Genomic DNA, 20,248 nt, shown 5'->3' on the forward strand with positions numbered 1-20,248 from the left:
AGCCAGGCTTGGGAGGGAACAGTGTCCTTGCAGTAATGCTTGAAAAAAGCTTCAGGATCTGAAACCCAAGCTGGCCAAAGCACTCTGGCTCGTGCGCTGTGAGCAGGAGCCAGCTAATTACCGGTTGCTGTTGCCTTTCTTCTTGTGTTACTGTAAGGAGGGGAGCTGAGCTTGGGTGCAGTTTGACAATCCTGAATTAGGTGTGGAATCCCAAGCAGAAGGAGCCCCTCTGAAGTGGGGGCAAAAAGTACTGTCTCAGGGTACCTTACGGTGCCCTTTTCTGGGATAACACCGAGGCAAACCAGGGAGGGGAAGGCCATGGGACACAGAGTCTTAGAAGTAAAGTTTTGCTTATAAATTATTTTGAAGTGCTAGGAATGGGAGCAAGAGCCCAGCTAGATTATCTGGTGGCAGCAGGGTCTTCCCTGGGCTGAGACCTCTGTGGCCTGGGGGGAGGCTCTGACCCCTGCAGTGCTCTTGTACAGCTTCGGGGATGCTTGGCTTCCAAACCTTGAGCTGGGGCCACATTTTGAGAACGAGCCATTTCCTTTACTCACAGAACAAGCCAAGCACCCAGAACTAAAGCCTCCCCGGTGCAGGGTGGGGATGCTGCAGGGCTGTAGTGGTGCAGACTCTGCACTTGTGGGGGAAAAACCTGCCAATAACAACCAAATAATAACAATACTGGCATTCCTGAACAAATGAACTGTCTCTGGTCTCTCTCAAAAATACATTTTCTTGAACTGTATTTCCATCTTAGCAAACAAAACTAAATTTACTGACATGAATTTCCACACAGTCATGCCACTAGGAAGGAAGGAAACAACAACAACAAAAAAAAAGCTCAATTTTTTTGTTTGTTTAAAAAATATCTTCAATAAAAAGAACCAGTGCTCCTTTTTTCTTTGAAAGGGAGGGAGGGAGAGAGAGAAGGAGGGGAAGGGGTAGATAAATAGGAAATCACAGGCTGTTCTGCGTGAGGAAAAGCAGACTAGTGCTGGTCTTCTACAGCGGGGCTGAACCAGGGTGGCTGCACTGGGTGGCAGGACCTCGGCATCGGCTTCATTTCACCACGGAGGGCAGGGGCTGCTGCAGAAACGTTTTAATTCTGGGTACCGGGGCTCCACTAAATTGTTCCTCATGCTGTACAAAAACACATGGACGCTATTGATCTTCCCTGTGATGTTTCCCATCCTGTGTGGAGCCCTGCCTGGCTGCTCCCAGGGGAGCCAGGGCAGACCCCTGGCCTCGCTGCTGGCAGGGCAGGCAGGGGCCAGCTGGGAGCCTCCCCTTTCAGTGGTCCCAGTGCCTGTGCGTCTCTGCGGGGGGGGGGGGGGGGGGGCGGGGAATAATAAATACCTGCACGTGTGTTTTCCCCTTCCCTGAGGTCTGTGAACTGAGGATGCAGCTGCTTTGGGGTGACCAGCACGTGGTGTCTCAGGGTGGGCGCATGCGATGGGGGCTGATGGAGGAGGCAGCTGTAGGGTACCTGCTTCCACCCTCTGAGCACATTCTGGTGGCCCAACGGGCCCTTCTGGCCCCTCCTGAGGCCCTGGGGGGGGGGGGGGGGGGGGGGGGGGGGCTGCCCCCCAGATCCACTGGGAATGCAAACAGGCTGCAGCGCTGTGCCCTGACCCCTGGGCTGCTTCAAACAGGCGGAGCGATGTAAACTTGACAAGTTTTTATATGTACAGAGACGCTTGTCAAACCCCCCCTCCCACCCCTCGAGTCCCCCAATAAAAGCCAACAAAAAAAGCATTTAAAATAGAGTAAAAAAAAAAAAAACAAACCAACAACCAACCAACAAAAAAACCCAACAACAATCGACCTCCCCCCCCCAAAAAAAAAACCCCAACCCAGTCCCCAACTGGGTCTCAGGTGGGAAACGGGGACAGGTCGTGTCCCCAGGTGTGGCAGAGATGGGATAAAGTGACCTCTTCAAAACGGGGTGCAGGGGGAGCCAGGCCCCGGGCGCTCTCCCGCGCGCTCCCCCGGCTCGCTCCGGCCAGCGGCGGGGACGGGGCTGGGGTTCAGTAGTACGAGCCGGCCCGGGCTGTGCTGCCGCAGTGGCACCAGCCCCGGGGACAGTCCTGGAGGGTGGTCCAGAAACCCGGGTGATGGTTCATAGGTAAAAAGCTAAAAACTGGGCGGAGGGGCTGGCAGGGAGGGCAGTGGAAGGGAGGCGACACCAAGCCCTCCCTGGCCACCATGTCCCCACCGGCATCCCCACAGCTGGCGGGCACCCTTAGGACTCCGAGGAGGAGTGGGAGACGCTCTGGAGCAGCGATTTGTATATGGCAGAGTTCAGGAAGCGAGGGTAGGAGTCTCTGTGCATGAGCGTGTAGATCTGGAGCTGAGCATCGTCGAAGGTGTGCGAGGACGGCTCCTGCATCTTCCGGTTGATGACCTCCCGCACCCGCGAGTCCAGGCTCACCTGGGCAGCAGGGAGAGAAACGGGGGGGTTGAGGGACCCCCGATGACAAGCCCCCAGCCCTGGCACCCACCCCTGCGCAAGCTCTAACGGGAAACGGGGTATCGGTGCGGCACCGCGGGCCAGACATGGGGAGACCACGGCGTGCTCTGCCCCGGGGTGTTGGCACCCCACTCCAGGTCCTCCCCACATCCCCTTGCTGGGCACAGGAGGGGGGCTGGGCTGCCCCCACCCTGGGGATACTGTGAGCTGGTCGGTCTCTTCTCCCAGTGAAGGGACAAGAGGAAACGGCCTCGGGTTGCACCAGGGGAGGCTCAGGTTGGATATTAGGACAAATTTCTTCACCGAAAGGGTGGCCGAGCGCTGGAACAGGCTGCCCAGGGACCTGGCGGAGTCACCACCCCTGGGGGGGTTAAAAAACATGTAGATGTGGCACTTGGGGACATGGGTTAGTGGTGTGCTGGGCAGTGCTGGGTTAACGGTTGGCCTGGATGATCTCCCAGGTCTTTCCCAACCCAGCCCAGTCTGTGTCTCCTCGGCCCACTGGTGCCCTCGTGAGGTTTTGGTCCTGCAGCACAACCTGGCCCGCGGTCCCGCTGCCGGCTGTGGCCCAGGGCTTCTCGGGGGCCGGGGGTGCCCTCCCCACCGCGGTGCACAACCACAAAGCAAACCCATTACCTGCCAAGCTCATCCCCGACCACCCACCCTGTCCCCTAACGGCCGCAGGGCTGTGGCGGCAGCTGGGACAGAGCCCTCTCCCAAGGACACCCCCATCCCAGCCCCATTTTAGCCGCCTAAAGGCTCTGCCCCCTACCTCCTTGGGCGAGAGGATGGAGATGTAGTCCTCGTAGATCATCCTGGCCTTCTCGTCGATGGTGTGCTTGTTGCACTCGGTTTTGAGCTCCTCGCACGCCAGCCAGAAGAGCATGTTCTCCTCGCTGTACTCAGTCCGCAAGAACTCCCGGAAGACGTTGCGACCCGCCGGGCTCTTCATCAGCTTGTCGAAGGACTGTGCCCAGCCCCGCACCTCCTCCGGCGTGGGCTTGGCGCTGCCCGTCCCGGCGGGGAAGGCAAGGGGACAGCGTTACGGCTGGCCCGGGAGGGCTGCGGGCTCCCGGCTCGGTCCCTCCCCGCATGGCTCGGCCGTGCTCATCCCTGCTCCCATCCCAGGGGGACCGTGCCCGCACGCATCCCCCCTGCTCACGCCGAGGCTGCTCCTGCTGGGGCTCCGCTTTATCACGGAGGCTTTTGGAGGTCGCTCGTGGGGTCCATCCCGGCTCCGCTCGGCCGGGCTGGAGCGGGGGCTTGCTTGCAGCTGCGTTTCCCAAGCTGAGACGTATTTTGGTACCCAGAAGGGAACAAAAGCCCTTGCAGAGCAGCAGCTCCCAGCCGGCTGAGGAGAGACTGACATCAGCCCGTCATCCCTCACAGCTGCAGGAGAGAGGGAGGGCGGCTGCTCCCCAGCAAATACTTATTACCTGCTAAAGCAGGGCAGGAGCAGTCATTATCAGTACCTAATTAGCACATCTGCCCCCTAACCCTGCTGTGCCAGGTGCTGAACAGAGCACACACAGCTGGGCTGCGTGTGAGGGCTCATGCTCATCCCCTGAGGACCAGGTGCTCAGTACAGAGCACACCTGGAGCAGGGTGCCTGCCTGCTCCGCTCCTCCCCGAGTGTAGATATACAGTACATTTACACTGCTGCTGCCTCTGCTTCTTTTGCAGTGCTGAGCCTGCAGAACAGCCCATCCCATCCTCTCCCTGCGGCTGTGAGGTGCTCTTGGCCATGGGTGTAAAGGGCAGGATGAGGCTCTGCCCTTGGGATGTGGCCTGAAAGATGCTGAGGTTCTTGTGTGCCTCAGTTTCCCTTTGCAAGGGCCCCAGAAAGGGGCTGCAGCCTGTGGCTCCAGGCTTCCTGTTTCTTGGTGGGAACCAGGAACCCCCCGCCCCGAGTCCGGGTGCCCTGATCCTGCTCCCCATGTGTGCACCAGCGGGCATGACGGAGGGCTGGGTGCCATGGAGGGTGGCAGCAGGGACCATGCCATGCCATGCTGTGCCATGCCACTTCCCCACCTCTGCCCCTGCAGTACCGCCCCTGCCCTCACCACGCTTCACAGTTTGGGATGGTCTCCAGTTTGGTCTCCCGGGATGCCCTCCATGCTTGCTCCCGGTCCTCGTTCCTAACGGGGAGATGGAAAGGTAGTCAGGGGCGCTGGGGACACCCCCCAGACCCCCACCTGGACTCCCCGACTGGTCCTGGCTACCGAATCTCTTCCGTGGGCACCAGCACATCCCACACCCCTCTGCTCCCCAGCACCCTGCCCGCCCCGGCAGCACCCCGGCTCCCTTGTGCAATTTGGCTGTCACTGTGCAAGGGTGTTTCGGGTGTTTCCTGCGGTTGGGCACAGGCACAGCCTGGCCCCCCTCCACCGCCTGGCACATGTGCCAGGGTCCTGCCTGAGCAGCCACTGGGCCACACCACGGTGAACCACCATGAATAAACACCAATTCATAAATAAATGGGGGTGGCTGTGGCCATGGGGGCTCAGCACCGTGGTGTGCTCAGCCCTCGTGTCTCGTTATCGCGGGCTCCAGCCGGTGATAGCTCCAGCTCGCTCAGGAGGCCGGTGGCTGGGTTAGATGGAGGAAGGCAAAGAGATGGACCCTGCACCCCCGGGACACCCCAGCACTGCTCCAGCCTGGAGGCGGGGCGTGGGATGAAGGTGCCAGTGTCCCCTGTCCCCCCTGTCCCTTGCCCCAGGGGTGCTGGTGGCACAAGGGGAGAGCAGCCTCCAGCCAACTTCCCTCGAGCCCCTGAATTTCGGTGCCCGGTGCCGCCCACAGCCCTTCCTGCTTGCGACACCATCCCTCGCCACCCGCACAAGATTCAGTGTGCAAACTCCTGCCCCAGCGGCGGGGGCGGCCGGGGTGGGCAAAGCTGCGGGCACGTCCCTGGCACGCCTGAGCCCCAGCACGGCTGGCATGGGTCACTGCTTGCTCCGGGAGCGGGGTACAGCGGGGACTGCTGCCCCATCTCTGCTCACGGGCTCTTGCGGCAATGGAGGAGGGACACGGGGAAGGGTCACCCTGCCCACAGCCAAATGCCACCCAGCCTGGGGTGGTGGCCAGGAGGGAGCTGATCAGGGCAGGCTGTGAAGGGAGCTGCTCGCTGTCCTCGCTGCCTTGAAAATGTGAGGAAACGAGATGGGATCAGGCGAGACGGGGCCCCAGGGGCACGGCGGGGGTTTGCCTGGGGCTGGCATCGGTGCTGGGGCCGCGCTGTGGGGCTCAGCTCCAAGCTTGGTGCTCTCAGTGCCCGTAAAGCCCAAAGCTGCTGCAAAGCCCAAAGCCACCAGCAATCTCAGAGCGGGCAGATGCTGAGGATGCAGCAGAGCAGATGGCCTGTCCAAAATCTGGGCTATCCAGAGACAAAGGAGCTGGGGATCCTCAGAGAGGACAGGAGGTGCAGCCGCAGCAAACGGCTGGTTACACCCTGGGCTTTGGGCAGTGCTGGGAGGCCGGGGCTGGACTCTGCACCGGCAGCTCCAAGGCAGAGCTGCCCGGGAGGGCTCCCATGGAGGGCGGCCATCCACCTCGGGCAGGACTCTCCAGCCGCATGAAAGCAGCTCCCCCCACGCAGCCCAGCGGGGACATCCAGCCCAGGAGAGCCACTGGTGCAGTGCCAGAGGGGGCTTCCCGGTGCCGCTGCCTTCTCTACATATTTTAAAAGATCTGGCCAATGGGCAGGAGTCATGGTGCACTGAGGCTCAGCTCGGGCTCACCAGGCTCCATGGGGGCAGAGCACCACGCCACAGCACCACTGATGCCCATCCGCTCCAAAACACCATTTACACCCTTTCCAACCACGACACCCATTTTGCTTTCAACTCCTGCCCCAACGCAAGCACACAAGCAGCTCAGAGGCTCAGCCCAGTGAGCGGACCCAGCTCTATCCCAGCTGCCATCCTACTGCCTGTGCCACAGGCTGCACCAAAGGGAGCCCTCAGGGCTGGGGGCTGCTGCGGGACCCCCGCTCCCTCCAACCTGGGTGCCGGTTCAGGCAGCAGCTGTGTCCAAGCGCTTGGCACTGCACACAGCACAGGGGACCAGCAACACGTGGGCAACCCTTGCATCCCCCCTGGATGCTCCCATGGACCCCCAAATATCATACGATGCGGTGGGTGGGTGACGCTCATGGCCCTGCGGGAGCCTTGGGCTGGGGTGGGCGGTGGGACGTACCATGAGCAACTGCAGCAGCAGCACCAGCAGAAGCAGCAGGCGTTGGGGCGGTGGTTGCTGGTGGGTTGCACCGTTGTCGGAGAAGTCTCATGCCGGGACATCGGAAGGGGTGTCTCTGCGGACGCGGGTCCTGCGTACTGAAAGGCAGGAGGGCAGGGCGCGGGTGAACGAGCTGCCGGTGGTTATCCCCCACCATCTGCAAGCACCCGGAGGTAACCGAGAGACCCCAGTGCCACGACTGGAGATGATTTAGTTTGGGTCCCCGCTTTCTGCCCCGGCCACCAGCCCGTCCTGAGACGGTCACCACCTCACCTGCGTCCCAGCCTCATACACGGTGGACGGGGTTGGGTCGTGCTTTGGGGGCTCTTCTGCTGCTCTCTGCTCCTCCCAGCCCGTGGGTGAGCCGTGCCGCCGAGACCCCCCAGCTAACGTCCCCGCCGCCTCCTCGATGGAGCCTGTGGGGAGGGACAGGGGTGGCACCGCGTTACCTTTGCAGCGGGACCCCCCGGCTTTGAGAGGCTCAGGGGGGCTGCTCCACGCTGGGAAAAGCCCTTTGCAGGTGGCAAGCTGGGGCATGGCAGGCAGGCAGAAAGCGTGCAAGAAAAGGAAGTGAGAAGGAAAGGAGGAGGGGAAACAGGGCGGCAGATGCTCTGCCAGCCCCACGCTTTGCCCGGGACCCCCTCCCACACTTTGGCAAGTGGTGCTTGAGCCCTACAGGCGCAGCAGGGCTGGGCAGGGACTCAGCACCAGCTTGGCATGCCCCTGGCCATGCCCTGCGCTGTGAGGAAGCGCGACCAGACCCCCCTGGCGCGTTCCGGCCGGGGATGGGGAAGTCGGAGTCGCTCCACGGCATCATGTGAGTGGAAGGAAACAGGGTGGGGAGTTTTCACAGCTCCCGGCACCAAACCAAAACTCACCCTGTGCCAAGTGTTGGCTGAGCCCAGTGCTCTGCACCGCTGCTGCAGAACGGTCCCCCTGCACCCACAGGCCTGTCTGTCCCCATCTGTCCCTGTCTGCACCATTGGCCCAGCACGCAGCAGGGATGCTCCTGGGCAGGAGTGGTGCCAGGGCTCAGCACCCACCTCCGCACAGGTAGGGGTAAGGATGTGGTCACGGCCGGCTCTGCCTCCCTGTCCCCCGCTGAGGGCAATGGGCAGCAATCACGGTCCTTCCCCTGCTGGAAGGAACAGGAGCGGGGGGCAGCAGGCAGGGAGAGCCCCCGGCCACCTCAGCCCCAGCATCCCTGTCTCCAGCTGCCCCAGGTCTCAACACCTCAGGTCTGAGTCCTGCTGTGGACTCAGCAAGGGGGACAGAGCCAGGGTGCAGGTCCCAGCTGGGGACAAGGCTGTCCCCAGAGCCCCCGTGAGCCCATGGCCACACCTGTGGGTGCAGCCCTCCAGCCCCGGCACGGCCATCGCCCAGCAGCGCCTTCTGTGAGCTCCTTGCCTGGGCCCTTGCAAACCTCCGGCTGGCTCCCATCGCTCCCACAGGAACGAAAAAGGAGAGAGCTTGCATTTCGCTCCCAATTGTCCCTATTTATAGCCCCGATGCTGGCAGGATGGCTGTGACCTTGTCACCCGCCTCAGCAGCAGGCTCCAATCCCTCTCCCACCCACCGCCCTCAGGCCCATTTAACCCCCGGCTTTTTTCCCTTTCCTTTGCTTCCCCCGTCCGTCCTCCCCTCCCGGTGCCCACTCTTCCCCCTGCCCACCCACGGCGACATCCCACTGCTGAGCCCCGAGCCCCACCGTGCCGGAGCTGCTGGGGGGCTGCAGCCCCGCAGTGGGGCGGGGGGAGCCGGGCTCCGGGCACGGCTCCCAGCGGGGCTCCAGCGCTAATTACAGCAACCGGTGACGAGGCTGTGGGAATGGGGCGAGCAGGAGGAAAACCTGAAAGCTGGGAAAACCTTGCAGCCTCCCAGCCCGGCCCGAAGCAAAGGCAGCGACGGGAGCAGGTGGATGGGGGGTGGCTGAGGGACAGCGCGGGGACAGTGTGTGGCATTGCTCCGGGGGACCCCCAGGCACTTCGCTCCTGCGGCTGGTGCTTGACCTTGGCCAGAGCAGACTCGCAAGCAGCTCAGCCAAACACCTGAGAGGCAGCGGGACACAGCAGCACCCCCAGCCAGGAGCACCCCTTCCCCATGCCCACTGGGTGCACTCAGCACCCGGCCAGGAGGCAGGATCAGCTTGTTGCCCACCCCGGGTGCTGTGGCACCCACCTAGGGCTATCTCGGCTGTGTGGGCTGCACCAAGGGAGACAGGGAGGAGAAGGGGGGTGAGGGGCTGCAAAGGGCCCCCCGGCCCCGGCACTGAAGGGCAATGCTGGTGTGCGGCCGACTGGCACCCAAAGGCAACGCCAGCCCGCTCCGGATCGGCACCCAAGGGCAATGCCATCACGCTCTGGATGCTCAGAGCCCGTTTCCCAGCCACGTGCACCCCTTAGCACCCCATCCCACCACGCCAGCGGGGGTCGTGTGCCGTGGGGCTGCTTCTGGCTGCCCTGGGGCTGGGAACTGCAGCCAGGGCCGGCGGATAAGGAAGTGCCAGCAGGCAGCAGAGCCTACAAGTGCCGGAGGGAAGGTGAGGGCGCGCACGCAAGGCCGTGAAAAGAGGAAGGATGACAGAAAGGGGACGTTTCCCCAGCAGAGAGAAAAGACGCCCCAAAAGCCACCCTCGCCCAAATACTGTGAGCTCCCTGAGCCCCCCCCCGTGAGCCTTTGCCTGATGGCTGCAGTACCTGGCCTGGGACTCCCCACATGCTGGGTGTCCCCAGGTCAGGCCAGCTCACGTGCCTGTGATGTCCCCACTGAGCATGGCACTGCCCCATCCTCCCCCCAGACAGAGAGGGGACTCCCCATGCAGTGGGAGCCATAGCATCAGGGCGCCCACGCAGGCAAAACCAAGGTGATGTCAAACACCAGCTGTGGGGATGACGCCCCTCCACACGCACCCCACCTTCCCCAAGTGCCCCAGCTGGGGACGATGCCCTGAGCCACATGGCACCCCCCTCCAGCCACCCCTGCCTCTGCCAAGTGGGGCACAAACCAGTGCCCACCCTGGTGCAGGGGCACCCCCAGCACAGCCTGCCCCGAGCCCCCGAGGTGCCCAGCTGGCCCTGTGCTGTGGGTGGGGGGACGCAGGGCCCGGCAGGAGCTGCCGGTGGCCCGTCTGTACCTGTAGCCTGGCCATCATGCGGCGGCGGGAGCCGGCCAGGGTGACCCCGGCCGGCTCAGGGGGTGCGCGGCATCACCGGAACTGCCGGCTCTGAGGGCAGGGTGACGGGAGAGAAAAGAAGAGAGAAAGAGAAAAGAAAAGCGGCTGAACACATCCTCTCACAGGAAAGGGAGTGGTAAGGGAAGTGGCAAACTCAACCGAAGAGTTCAGGCCTTTTTTGGGAAAGCCCCGGCAGGGCCCGGCTCTCCTGACCGCTCCGCCGCAGGGCTGGCCACCCCGGCGGGGCAGGAGCAGGGCAGAGCGAGTCCAGCTGGCAGCGCAGCCCGGTGGTCCTGCCCCTTCCCACCCCTCAGACGGAGCCAGCGGCCGCCACAGGCATGATGGCAGCTGAGCCGGGGCTCCCCGGCCAGGAATGGCACCAACCACGGCGCCGGCTGCAGCTGGGCATCTCAGAGACCTCCCGGGCATCCCTGGAACAACCCATGGCCAGGGAAGCGGCTTTGCCGAGGAGCGATGGGCAGAATACGTCCCCAGGGTGGACACGGGCTGTCCCCAGGGTGGGCATGGGCTGGATGCTGGCACTCAGCTGACACCGCTTCAAAGTGCCGGTGCTTTCCGCCACGCTGTACCCCAGACATCCCGGGGGCTCCGGCGCTGCCCACGGGGCGAGGATGCCGGCAGCGAGGGAAGGGGCCGGTGCCCAAGGGTGGGCTGAGCCAGAGCCTCCCGCGGTGCCTCCCAGCACCGTCCCTGCCACGCGGGGATGTGCCAGCCAGCCTGCCGTGTAGAGCGAAGCCCAGCTCCCTTGGCCAAGAGTGACTCACGAAGTTGTTTGGTTTTTTTCCTCTTCAGGGGAAAAAAAAAAAGAAGAGAGAAAGAGAAATCAGATGCCCAACCTCCGTTCCCTTGATTAAATTTGCCCTCGGCACCACTGCAGGTGCGGGGGGGCTCCAGCCTGGCACCACCCCGGCCACCAACACCAGTTTGTGGTCTCTGCTGGCGGCTGCCCTCTCACTCACACGGGCTCACTGCAGGTGGAAAAGGGGAGAAAAGGGGAGAAAGAGGGAGGAGGGATGCCGGCACCCCCTGCACACTCCCCTGGGGCCGCAGGGGTGGGCCAGGCGCCCGGCTGTGGCATGTGCCCGTTATCAGCCTGGCCCAGTGCCCTGCTCGGCTCAGCCACTTCCCTCCCTTCCCCGGGGACACCGAGCTGTTATCTCCTCTCTTCCCAACACGGCACAGCCCGGCACCCAACAACCAACACTGTCACCATCCCCAACCCCGCCCCGTCTGGAGCAACCCCCCCCAGAAGTCACCCTCCACTTCAGCGGCTCCTTTTCCTGCCGGCACCCACCGCGCCGTCGCTGCTGTCCTCACAGGCACTCAGCGGGGCTCCGTACCTCTGGTCACCTGAACCGCATTCACTTCCCAAGTGTTTTTCTAGGATTCCCTTTGCCACTGCCAGGCAGGGCCAGCTCCAAGGGCTAGAGGCTGCCAGGATGCGGCCACGCTCCCACGGGGTGCCCAGCACCCCCGGCTTGCCAGCCTCGGGGCACCCCCTGGCTTTGAGGATATTTTTATTCCTCAGCCACGGTACGAGCCCTCCACCCCGGGAGAGACCTTCCCTGCCTATTTTATGGGTCAAAACCAGGAGGGCAGATGTGCTGCTCACCGCCGACCCCGGCGGGGACTGCTCAGCGGGGGCGATGCACCAGCCTCCTGTGGTGCCGGCAGAGACACCGTCCCCGGCCAAGCTGCTGCCACGAGTGACCCCTGCCACGCGCCAGTGACGCCTTGGAGGGGAGCGGCGCCGCATCTGGCCCCTCGCCGTGCCTCAGGGGAGCTGCAAGATGCCCATCACCTGCAAGACCGGCCACGCCGGATCAATGCAAGCAGCGCCTGGCCGCCTGCACACCGCTGCTGGATTCTCCAGTGTCTAATAAGGGTTCAGCCCAGCCTGCAGCTTCCCCGCCTCCTCCCTGCCTTTCCCCCAGGAAGGACCCAGCACCTCCGGCCTCTGCCAAATTTGGCTGAAACCAGCCACTGAGTGCAACAAGACGCAGGGTGACCGCGTCGGCACCGGAGGGATGACGGGGTGCCAGCACCCCCGGGCCCCCCTCTGCCGGGGTTACTCCGTGGGCAGCCGCCGCCACCGCCGAGCCCCACAGCTGCCACCGCCCCCGCCGCCTGCCCCAGCCACCTGCCAGGCACAGGAAGTTTTAGGTGCTATTTTTAGACCTGGCTTTTCCCCCCACCGCTCCCTTTAGCAATCTATTAAAAAAGACTGAAGAGGTGAGGCTGAGCCCCCCGACTGTGCCAGGACAGGACTAGGCTGACCCCGATGCTACCGGCATAGAGGTGCCAGCCATCCCAGCCACCGGCCAGGTTGGGTTCCCCACGTCCCACCGGGACGAGAGGGTGGCGATGCCCACGTGGCTGCATCCCGGCTGCGTCCCCGCTGCCCTGCCCAGCGCCTGCTGCTGATAACACCGGCAGATGTGCCCGCGCACGTGGCAGAGGAGGCGGCGGTGGCGGCGAGCGGATGCCTTTGGGGGAACTCCTCTGCCTGGCAGTGATTTTTCTGCCATCCCCTGAGACTGGAAAGGCTGGTCCTGGCAATGGGAACTGGCAGATGCTGCAGCGTGTCCCAACACCTCCCTGGTCCTTCGCACCACAAGGGCTGACAGCCCCATGGGCACCTCTCCCGCCGCGATGAGGACAATGCTGGGGTCCTTTTCCAGACCAGCCACCTCCTCTGCTCCCTGCCCATCACCTCGCCCATAGCCGGGGTATATTTCTATGCCAAGCATCCTCCAAACCAAATCCCACCGCAAACTCTCCCAGAAGGACCACAAGAACCACTCCAGCAGCTGCTGCCAAGAAGCGAGTGGACCCGCGACTGTCCCGGCATGGCCACCACGGCTGCCAGGCAGCACAACGGGCACAGTGTGGCTGGCACCCACCCCTCCGGCCCTGGCTCTTGCACTGAAACAGAGTTAATTATTTCACAGCATAAAAATAGCACCCGCGACAATCAGCTGGGGGATTTAATAAGGCAAGCCCTGACAATTACGTTTCTGTTAGTAGAGGTATTGCGGCGTTGTTAAGGCAGACTCCTGTTAAGCATTTGGTAATGATCCATGTGAAAGGAGAAGAAAGATCACAGTAATCAATACTCAGTAGGGGCTAAACCGCACGGACGGAGCCTGGTGGCTGATGGAAGGGAAGAGGAAAGGGTGGGATACGGCATTGGCGTGGCCCAGGTGGGAGCTGAGCCAGGTGGCAGGGTGCTCCTGGTCCACAGTGTCCTGCCAGCCCAGGACCTGCTTGTCCCCATCCCAGCACATGCCAATGAGGGCAGCACTGTGTCCCCCCAGGGAGCACAGGGCAGAAGAGGGGGTGTTAGTGGTAATTTGGTGGATGGGGATACTAGCAGGACCGAGGATAAGAAGACAAAGAATTGCCCCTTCTGAAGAAACGAGGCACCAGACAGAGAATCAACCCAGGACTGGGATGAAAAGGAGAGATCCTGCATCACAGGGAAACACTGGATCAGAGGGATCACTTACCGCGGCTTCGAGCACTCCCTGCCGCAGCCAAGATGCGATTTTCTCCTCAGCCCCGGCACGAGCCCACACCCCACCGGCTGCATCCGGAGACCCACGCCAGCACGGGAGCCGCTGGCCGGGCACAGGGAGGTCTGGGAGCCTGCGCCAGCATGGGCAGGCGGTGGGTCCGGCCACGCCAGGGACAGGTCTGGCCCTGCTCCCCAGCCACGCTCCCTGCCCAAGGGCTGGCCCCGCACCCATTGATGTGGTCAGGGCAGGGCTGAGCCTGGCAGCCGGCTCAACCAGCGGCGGGACCGGCCGGGCCAGGGCTACACCAGCACCACGGCTGGGGACAAGGGGGCCCACCCCACAAATGCTGCACCCTGGGGACATTTGCCCACTGTGGTTTATTCACCTGTGGGCCCCGCTGCCTGCACGCTGCCAGCCCTGATGGATGCCTTTTGAGGTCTGGCTTCAGGCAGATGTCACACCTCGCTGGTGAGCATCCAGGGCTGGGTGGGATGTTCCCCCCGGCCCCAGAGCCAGTGCCACCACAGGTCCCTGGGCCAGAGCTTGCAGAGCTGAGTTTTTGCGTGTACCAGTAAAACTTCATCCCACATCAGAGTTTCGTCCTGTGTCGAAACAGTGAGGGACTGCAGAAGGAGACTGTCCTGCAGGCGAATATCCGGGGCAAAGGGGATTTGGTGACCTGATGTCCTGTCCCAGCTCTGGAGCACCCCGAGGGACATAGGTGACCCCTGTGCTGCAGTCACAGCACCCTCACCGGCGCCGGGGCAGTAGCGATGCTCTGCCCTGCCGCAGCTGGGACAAGGGACAGGGAGCTCTGTGAGCAACTCGTGTCCTCCAAGACTGGCCGCGCCAGTTATTTAAAAACCGACCAAAGGGGAAGAAAGACGGCAAGATTCAGCTCGGCCGTCCCTGGGGAGGAGCTGGCAGTGCGGGGAGGAAGGAAGCCCTGTCACCCTGAGTGGCCCCTGTGCCAGCGGTGGCCCCTGGCCCCAGGGCAGTGCCAGGCAGCTGCTGCATCCCGCTCCAGCTGTCGGACAGGGCTGTGGGAGGCGGCCGGGGCAGCAGGAGCCTGGCCATGGGGGATGCCCATCACAAGCACTCTGGGCTCAGATCGCAGCAGTGGCCCTCGCTGGGGATCTCACTGAGATCCCCCGTGTGACAGGCCACGGCGATGCCCTTCACCGAGCCCCCGGGATGCTGCAGGGCTTGGCTGTACCGTCAGAGGACACAGGAGCTCGCCTGCCACTGCTGTCACGGCAATACATCTCCCTGTTCCCCAATCCCCTTTGTGAGCTTTCTCCTCGTGGTGAAACTCACACCAGACTCACAGGCAGCATCTTTCCTTGGGGATTTTGCTTTCCAAGGCTAGCCTGAAGCTTTCCCTTCCTTTTCCGGGGTTCCTGCCTGCTAATGCCAATATGTACCTGTTTGCTCTTCTCCTGCCCTTTGCACTGAAATGCTGCTTGGGCATTTGCCTTCTGTTGGAGGAAACTGCTTAAGCCCCGGTTGGGTTCGTGCCTGCAGGAGGGGGAGCAATCAAAAACCCCAAACCCTTAACCCCAAACCCTTTGCTGGCTGCCTGACCCCCTACACTGAACTAGCAGCAACCCCAGTTGTGGGAGCGGGCTGCCAGTGCACCCACAGCCTGTCCCTGCACCCAGAGCCACGGCCACGTGTGGGGACATCGGGGGCTCCGCTCCCCCTGTGCCTGTCCTGTTGCTGCCCTAGAGCCTCTGTGGCATTTCTGCCTCTGGCATGGGCAAGTGCTGACAAGCAAGGCTGGAGCATGGCAAAGCTGGGCCCCCAGACCCAGCAGTCTTCACAAAGAGCCCTCAGAAGGTCAACTGAGGCTGTTTCCAAGCGGTTAGAGAACTGGAAGGGTGGCTTGTTATAAAACTCTACCGTACATTTTCCTGCTGTCAGGAAACCCCCTTTTTTCCATGTCTTAAGACAAATGTTAAAGCTGAACCCCAAAGGACTTTGTGGTTGTTTTTATTGCTGCTGCTGCTCCACCCTCCCCCCAGTAAATCTCTGTTTCCATGAAATGGCCAAAGGCAGGAGGTTTTGCAGGACGAGTGAGTGGCAGAACGCTCCCCGCCTCTCCTGGTAAACTCATCCAGGATGGCCGAGGTCCCACGGACCCGGAGGAGCTGGTGTGGTGGGCTGGGGCATCAACCTCCGTGCCCACCCCAGGGGAGCCTGGGGAGGGGAGAAGACACAGGTGGCAGGTCTATGTCACCCGTCCCCCCCGAAGAAGGAACCCAGTGGATTCCCAGCCAAAAATAACAGAAATAAAGTAATTCTCCGTGCTCCCAGAGCATGCTTTCGCAGAAGGGTTGATCAAAACTCAGGGGTTGCTGCCTTGTTTTACACGGTGTTCTGGATCCAGCAAAAGCCAGGATTTTGATTTCACCATAGTTTTACCCCAAAGCCACCCACCGGTTTCCGTGTCCCCAGGTCCCTGGCAGCACCTGGGCAGGCTGGGGGGCTGTGCAGGGGACTCACCCCACAGCTTGGGGGCTGGCACGGCCCCAGCTCAGCAGCGGGCCGGCAGCTCCTGCAGAGCGTGCACAGCTGGATTTAAGATGTTTGATTCCTACAAAAAGTTATGGGTGTCCTGAAACTCGGGGAGAGCCAGACGATGGAGTTACCTGCCGCAAACAGCGCTGTGGCTCAATGCTACCATCGCACAGCCACGGTAAGAATTTGGGACTTTCTGCAGGTCACCCTGCCTGTGCTGCATGAGGTGAACCCATGGTGAAGCATCTGGGGAAAGTAATGGGCTGAGCGAGCCCAGCACTGATGGAAACGAGCTGGAGGAGAGTCGTGTGGTGCTGGTGCAGGATGGTATGAAAAGAAAGATGCCTGTGGGGTGGGATGTCCATTGCCTGAGCTGGCCGGGACAGGGGCAGTGATGGCCACGGCAGAGCAGCTCCTGCTCTGTGACGGGGTCGCTGGAGCCCTTGTGAGCCAGTGAGTTCAGTTTCTTCCCCTCTTATGCCACGGAAGATGTTAGACACTCTTCCCCCATCCCGTCCTCCCCAGGGGCGAAAACCATGTTGTTACACACCGGGGGACTAAAATAAGTGGTTATAATGGCCAGTATCTTCTCTTCCCCCCAAATTACGAGGTGTTATGAAACAATGTATATAAACAACCAGCTTTAGATCCACCCCTCAACAGCTTTTGCAATGGAAATGCAGGGAGAGATGTGCAGAGACAAATAAGGAACTGAGTAATAGGAAGTCTCGGCGAAGGCCGTGGGCACCCGGAAGCCGCTGTTATTCCAGGCAAGAGCCCGAAGTGCCGAACCCCGAGAGCGTGTGGCACAGCGGCACAACGGTGGCGATGCCTGCCGGCCTCGCTCTGCCGTGGCTGCTCTACTTTTGGGGTGCTCAGGCATGGCCTGGGGGTTGGTGCAAGAAACCGGCCCGAAGAGCAGGAGGAGCTGGAAGGGAAAGGCAGGGCACCCCGTGGCATGGCTCACAAGCATGGCTCTTGCCTCCTCTTGGGCTGACTTTCCAAAATAATTTTATCCACTGGATAAAAATTTGGAAAAAAAGAGGGAAGCCACAGCAGCTTGAGCTCATGCTCTGCAGAGATCGAGGAGCAACACCGCAGCTGCTGTGCTACTCCAGACCTGTTGCTCACAGGGAAGAAGAGCCCAGAGCACGGAGCTCACCTGCCCCCTTTGCACAAGCCCAGTTGAAACTTCAGATGCTGTAGCCCAAGTCCAGCCTAAAAGTGAGACTACAACCAAAGATAAGCAAAGAGGGGAGAGGATGCGCTTCAGGAGGCAGCAGAGATGCACTGCTCCCGCACCTTGGGCAGACTCAGCATTAATTACTCTGCCAAGGTATTTTTCCCCCTTACCCTCTCTGGGTTTGAATTGCATGATCTGATTATCTGCCTTCGGTTCCTCCTTTTTTTTAATAACAATATCAAAATGGGCACCCGCACCCTGATTGAGGTATATTCATGTCACTAAATTTCTGTTTCTCCACTATAATCTTATGAGGTGGAGTTTGTTTAATTGCTGAAGAACACGACTGTATTTTGATTAGCGGCTTGAGTCATTTGTGGGGAAGGGCTGACGCAGAGGAGCTAAAATCCTTGTAGGGAAATCTGATGTGGAGCTCTCCCTTGGGAGATATTCTGAAATATGTGCCCACTGGGGTAACCCGTTTTCCCAAAGAAAACTATATCCACCAGGCCAGCAAACGCCATGGGCTCCACTCATCCAGCGTGACACGGGACGAGCGTCTCTATCGACGGGGATGGTGGAGACGCATCCAGAGGGGAATGAACTCCCCTTAAGCAGGGAAATCCCTCCCACTCAGTTAACACTTTTTGTTTAGTTTCTTAAATAAGGCCATGGATCTGCGCCAGAGCAGCCTCATGGAAGCGGCGGGGAGAGGGAGCTTCCCAGGGGAACCTCTCCATGCCTGGGGATGCACAATGATCCACACGCGGAGCAGCTCCGGCGGCTGCGTCTGGCCCAATCCATCTCTCGGCCAAGTCGCGGCATCCTGCGACGCTGCCCACGTGATGGGCTTGTGTTGGGTGACAGTTGGATGTCAGCCCCTACGGGGGACAGCTGCGTCCCGAACACCACCGAGCCAGGTCCCACCACCCAACCCTTTGGCCATGCTGCTGCTGGAGACCCATCGGGGACTGGAGCCCACGGTGTCCCTGACCTCAGCCAACCCCCCCAGACCCACTGCTCCCCGCTGCCCCGGCCAGGTCAGGGCTCCTGATCGCTCCTGCTCCCCGCATCGAGGCATGGCACCCCCTGCATGGGGGGCACGGGGAGTGAGCCTGCCTGCCCCAGCCGGTGCCTGGATGCTCAGCGCTGCCCTGGTACCCACCTGTGGGTGAAGGGAGAGCAGGGGCAGCCCTGGGCAGGGGAGGCCTCCGGGGGGGGGGGGGGGGGGGAGGGAGATCCTCCCTGCAAGCTCCCCCCCAGAGCTGGGCAAGCCCCAGTGCAGCCGGCCCTGCAGCTGGAGGGTGCCCCCTCCTTCCCCCTCCATCCTCCTCCTCCTCGCAGGAGCCCTGCCCTCCCCCGGGGTGATGCGCTGGGGAGGCCCCCCTCCCTGCTCGGCGCTCGGGGTTCCCCCGCCCCGCCGCCGGGTCCCCACGGAGCATCCCGCTGCCCTCCCCCCGCTCCCCCCAGCCCTCGCACACGGGGGCTGGTGCTAGGCGGCGGCCGGACGCACGGACGCACGGACAGAGCCCGCTCCATCAATCCCCGGCGCTCCGCGGTGCTCGGTGCGTGGCGGGGGGGGCGGGGGGGGGGGGGGGGGCGGGCAGCGTGCGAAAGGGAGGATGCCCGGGGCCGGGGGCGCATGCAGAGGGGAGCGTGCAAAGGTGGCGGTGGGGAGCGTGCAGAGCGGGGTCCGCCCGGGGGAGCGGGCAGGGAGGCTGGGCTGGGCACCGGGCGGGGAGGGGGCGATGGGCCCGTGCGTGTCCCCCCGGCATCCCGCGGGCGGCGGCGGCCCCGGGCCGGGGCGCCGGGTACTCACGGGCCGGGCATCCGCGCCGCCGCCGCCGTGCAGCGCCGTCCGCTGCCCCCGCCCCGCCGCCCCCGGCCGCCGCCTCTGCGCTGCCTCCGGGCTGGGCACCGGGGGAGAGGGAGCGGCAGCGGGAGCGGAGCGGAGCGGCGCGGCTGCACTGCGCACGCGTCCCCCGGCCCCTGCGATTGACTTCCTAAAGCAATTGCAGCTTTGGCACTTCCTCACGTCAAAACACACACACACACGCACACACACACCCGGCGCCCAGCATGGGCACCCAGTACCCGCACCCTGCACCAGCACCGTGCTCCCAGTGCTGGCACCCTGCGCCAGCGCCGTGCGCCCAGTACTGGCACCCACTACCAGCACTTTGCACCCAGTGCTACACCCTGCACCAGCACCGTGCTCCCAGTACAGCACCCTGCACCAGCACCATGCGCCCAGTACTGGCACCCACTACCAGCATTATGCACCCAGTGCTACACCCTGCATCAGCACCATGCACCCAATACTGGCACCCACTACCAGCAATGCACCCAGTACTGCACCCTGCACCAGCGCTGCACCATGCACCCAACACCGGCACCCTGCACCAACATCCAGTATCACCACTTTGTACCCAATACTGGCACCCCACACCTGCACTCAGCACCCGCTACTGGCACCTTGCACCAGCCGTATGCACCCAGTACTGGCACCCTGCACCGGCGCTGGAGGTCCCCTCTGTCCCTTGGGGGGTCCTCACCCACCCCAGGGTGTGGGGCTGCGCTGCCCCCGGGGCCGCTTTCCAGCTGAGATTCCCTGCCCAGGAGCAGCTTTCCCTAAATCAGTGGTTTCTCTGCTTTTTTAAAATTTTTTTTTCCTTAAAAGGGGGATTATGCATCACTAAAAATAAAGGTTGATAAAACTTTGGGAGAGAAAGGAGGCATAAAAATTTCATGATCTTGCCAGCCAGGGAAATTATCCCACTTTATTATTTAAAACCTCATTAAAAACCATTTCCCTGGGAGAGACAATGATCAAACCACGGTCTATTTCAATCCTCGAGACGTGCACTCTGCTGCGTGGGGAAGGCGGTTAAAATAGGCCCCTACACGTGACTGCTCCGCTGCTGACACCAACGCGACCCCTGCCCCTGTGAGCAGCACCTCCCGTCTGAGCCCCTCACCTCCAGCCTGAGCCCCCCACCTCCAGCCTGAGCCCCCCACCTCCAGTCTGAGCCCCCCAGCCCCTGCGTGCGGACTGCATGGCACCCACTGCGCCTCCCTGCTCTGCCCATACTCCGGATTTTCTTCTTTTTACCCCGCCAGCTCAC

The 20,248-nt window shown here is 62.3% G+C and overlaps 1 protein-coding gene across 4 annotated transcripts; it reads right to left on the reverse strand.

The window, feature by feature from the left end:
• Positions 1–1,797: 1,797 nt before the first annotated feature.
• RGS19 (regulator of G protein signaling 19) lies at positions 1,798–19,052 on the reverse strand. Of its 4 annotated transcripts, XM_040609267.1 has the most exons (7): positions 9,843–10,016; positions 7,753–7,847; positions 6,983–7,125; positions 6,671–6,807; positions 4,537–4,611; positions 3,246–3,480; positions 1,798–2,434 (listed from the first exon to the last, which is right to left on the reverse strand). In XM_040609267.1, the coding sequence occupies exons 4-7, from the start codon at positions 6,769–6,771 to the stop codon at positions 2,246–2,248; spliced, it is 600 nt and encodes a 199-aa protein (XP_040465201.1). In that variant the 5' UTR covers positions 6,772–6,807; positions 6,983–7,125; positions 7,753–7,847; positions 9,843–10,016; the 3' UTR covers positions 1,798–2,245. The 4 variants fall into 4 exon arrangements, with proteins under 4 accessions (XP_040465201.1, XP_040465202.1, XP_040465200.1 ...); XM_040609268.1 differs by lacking the exons at positions 7,753–7,847; positions 9,843–10,016 and adding an exon at positions 18,943–19,052; XM_040609266.1 differs by lacking the exon at positions 7,753–7,847.
• Between the last annotated feature and the right edge of the window lie 1,196 nt (positions 19,053–20,248).

The sequence above is a fragment of the Falco naumanni genome, chromosome 10 (assembly GCF_017639655.2).
Source record: "Falco naumanni isolate bFalNau1 chromosome 10, bFalNau1.pat, whole genome shotgun sequence".
Taxonomy (NCBI): domain Eukaryota; kingdom Metazoa; phylum Chordata; class Aves; order Falconiformes; family Falconidae; genus Falco; species Falco naumanni.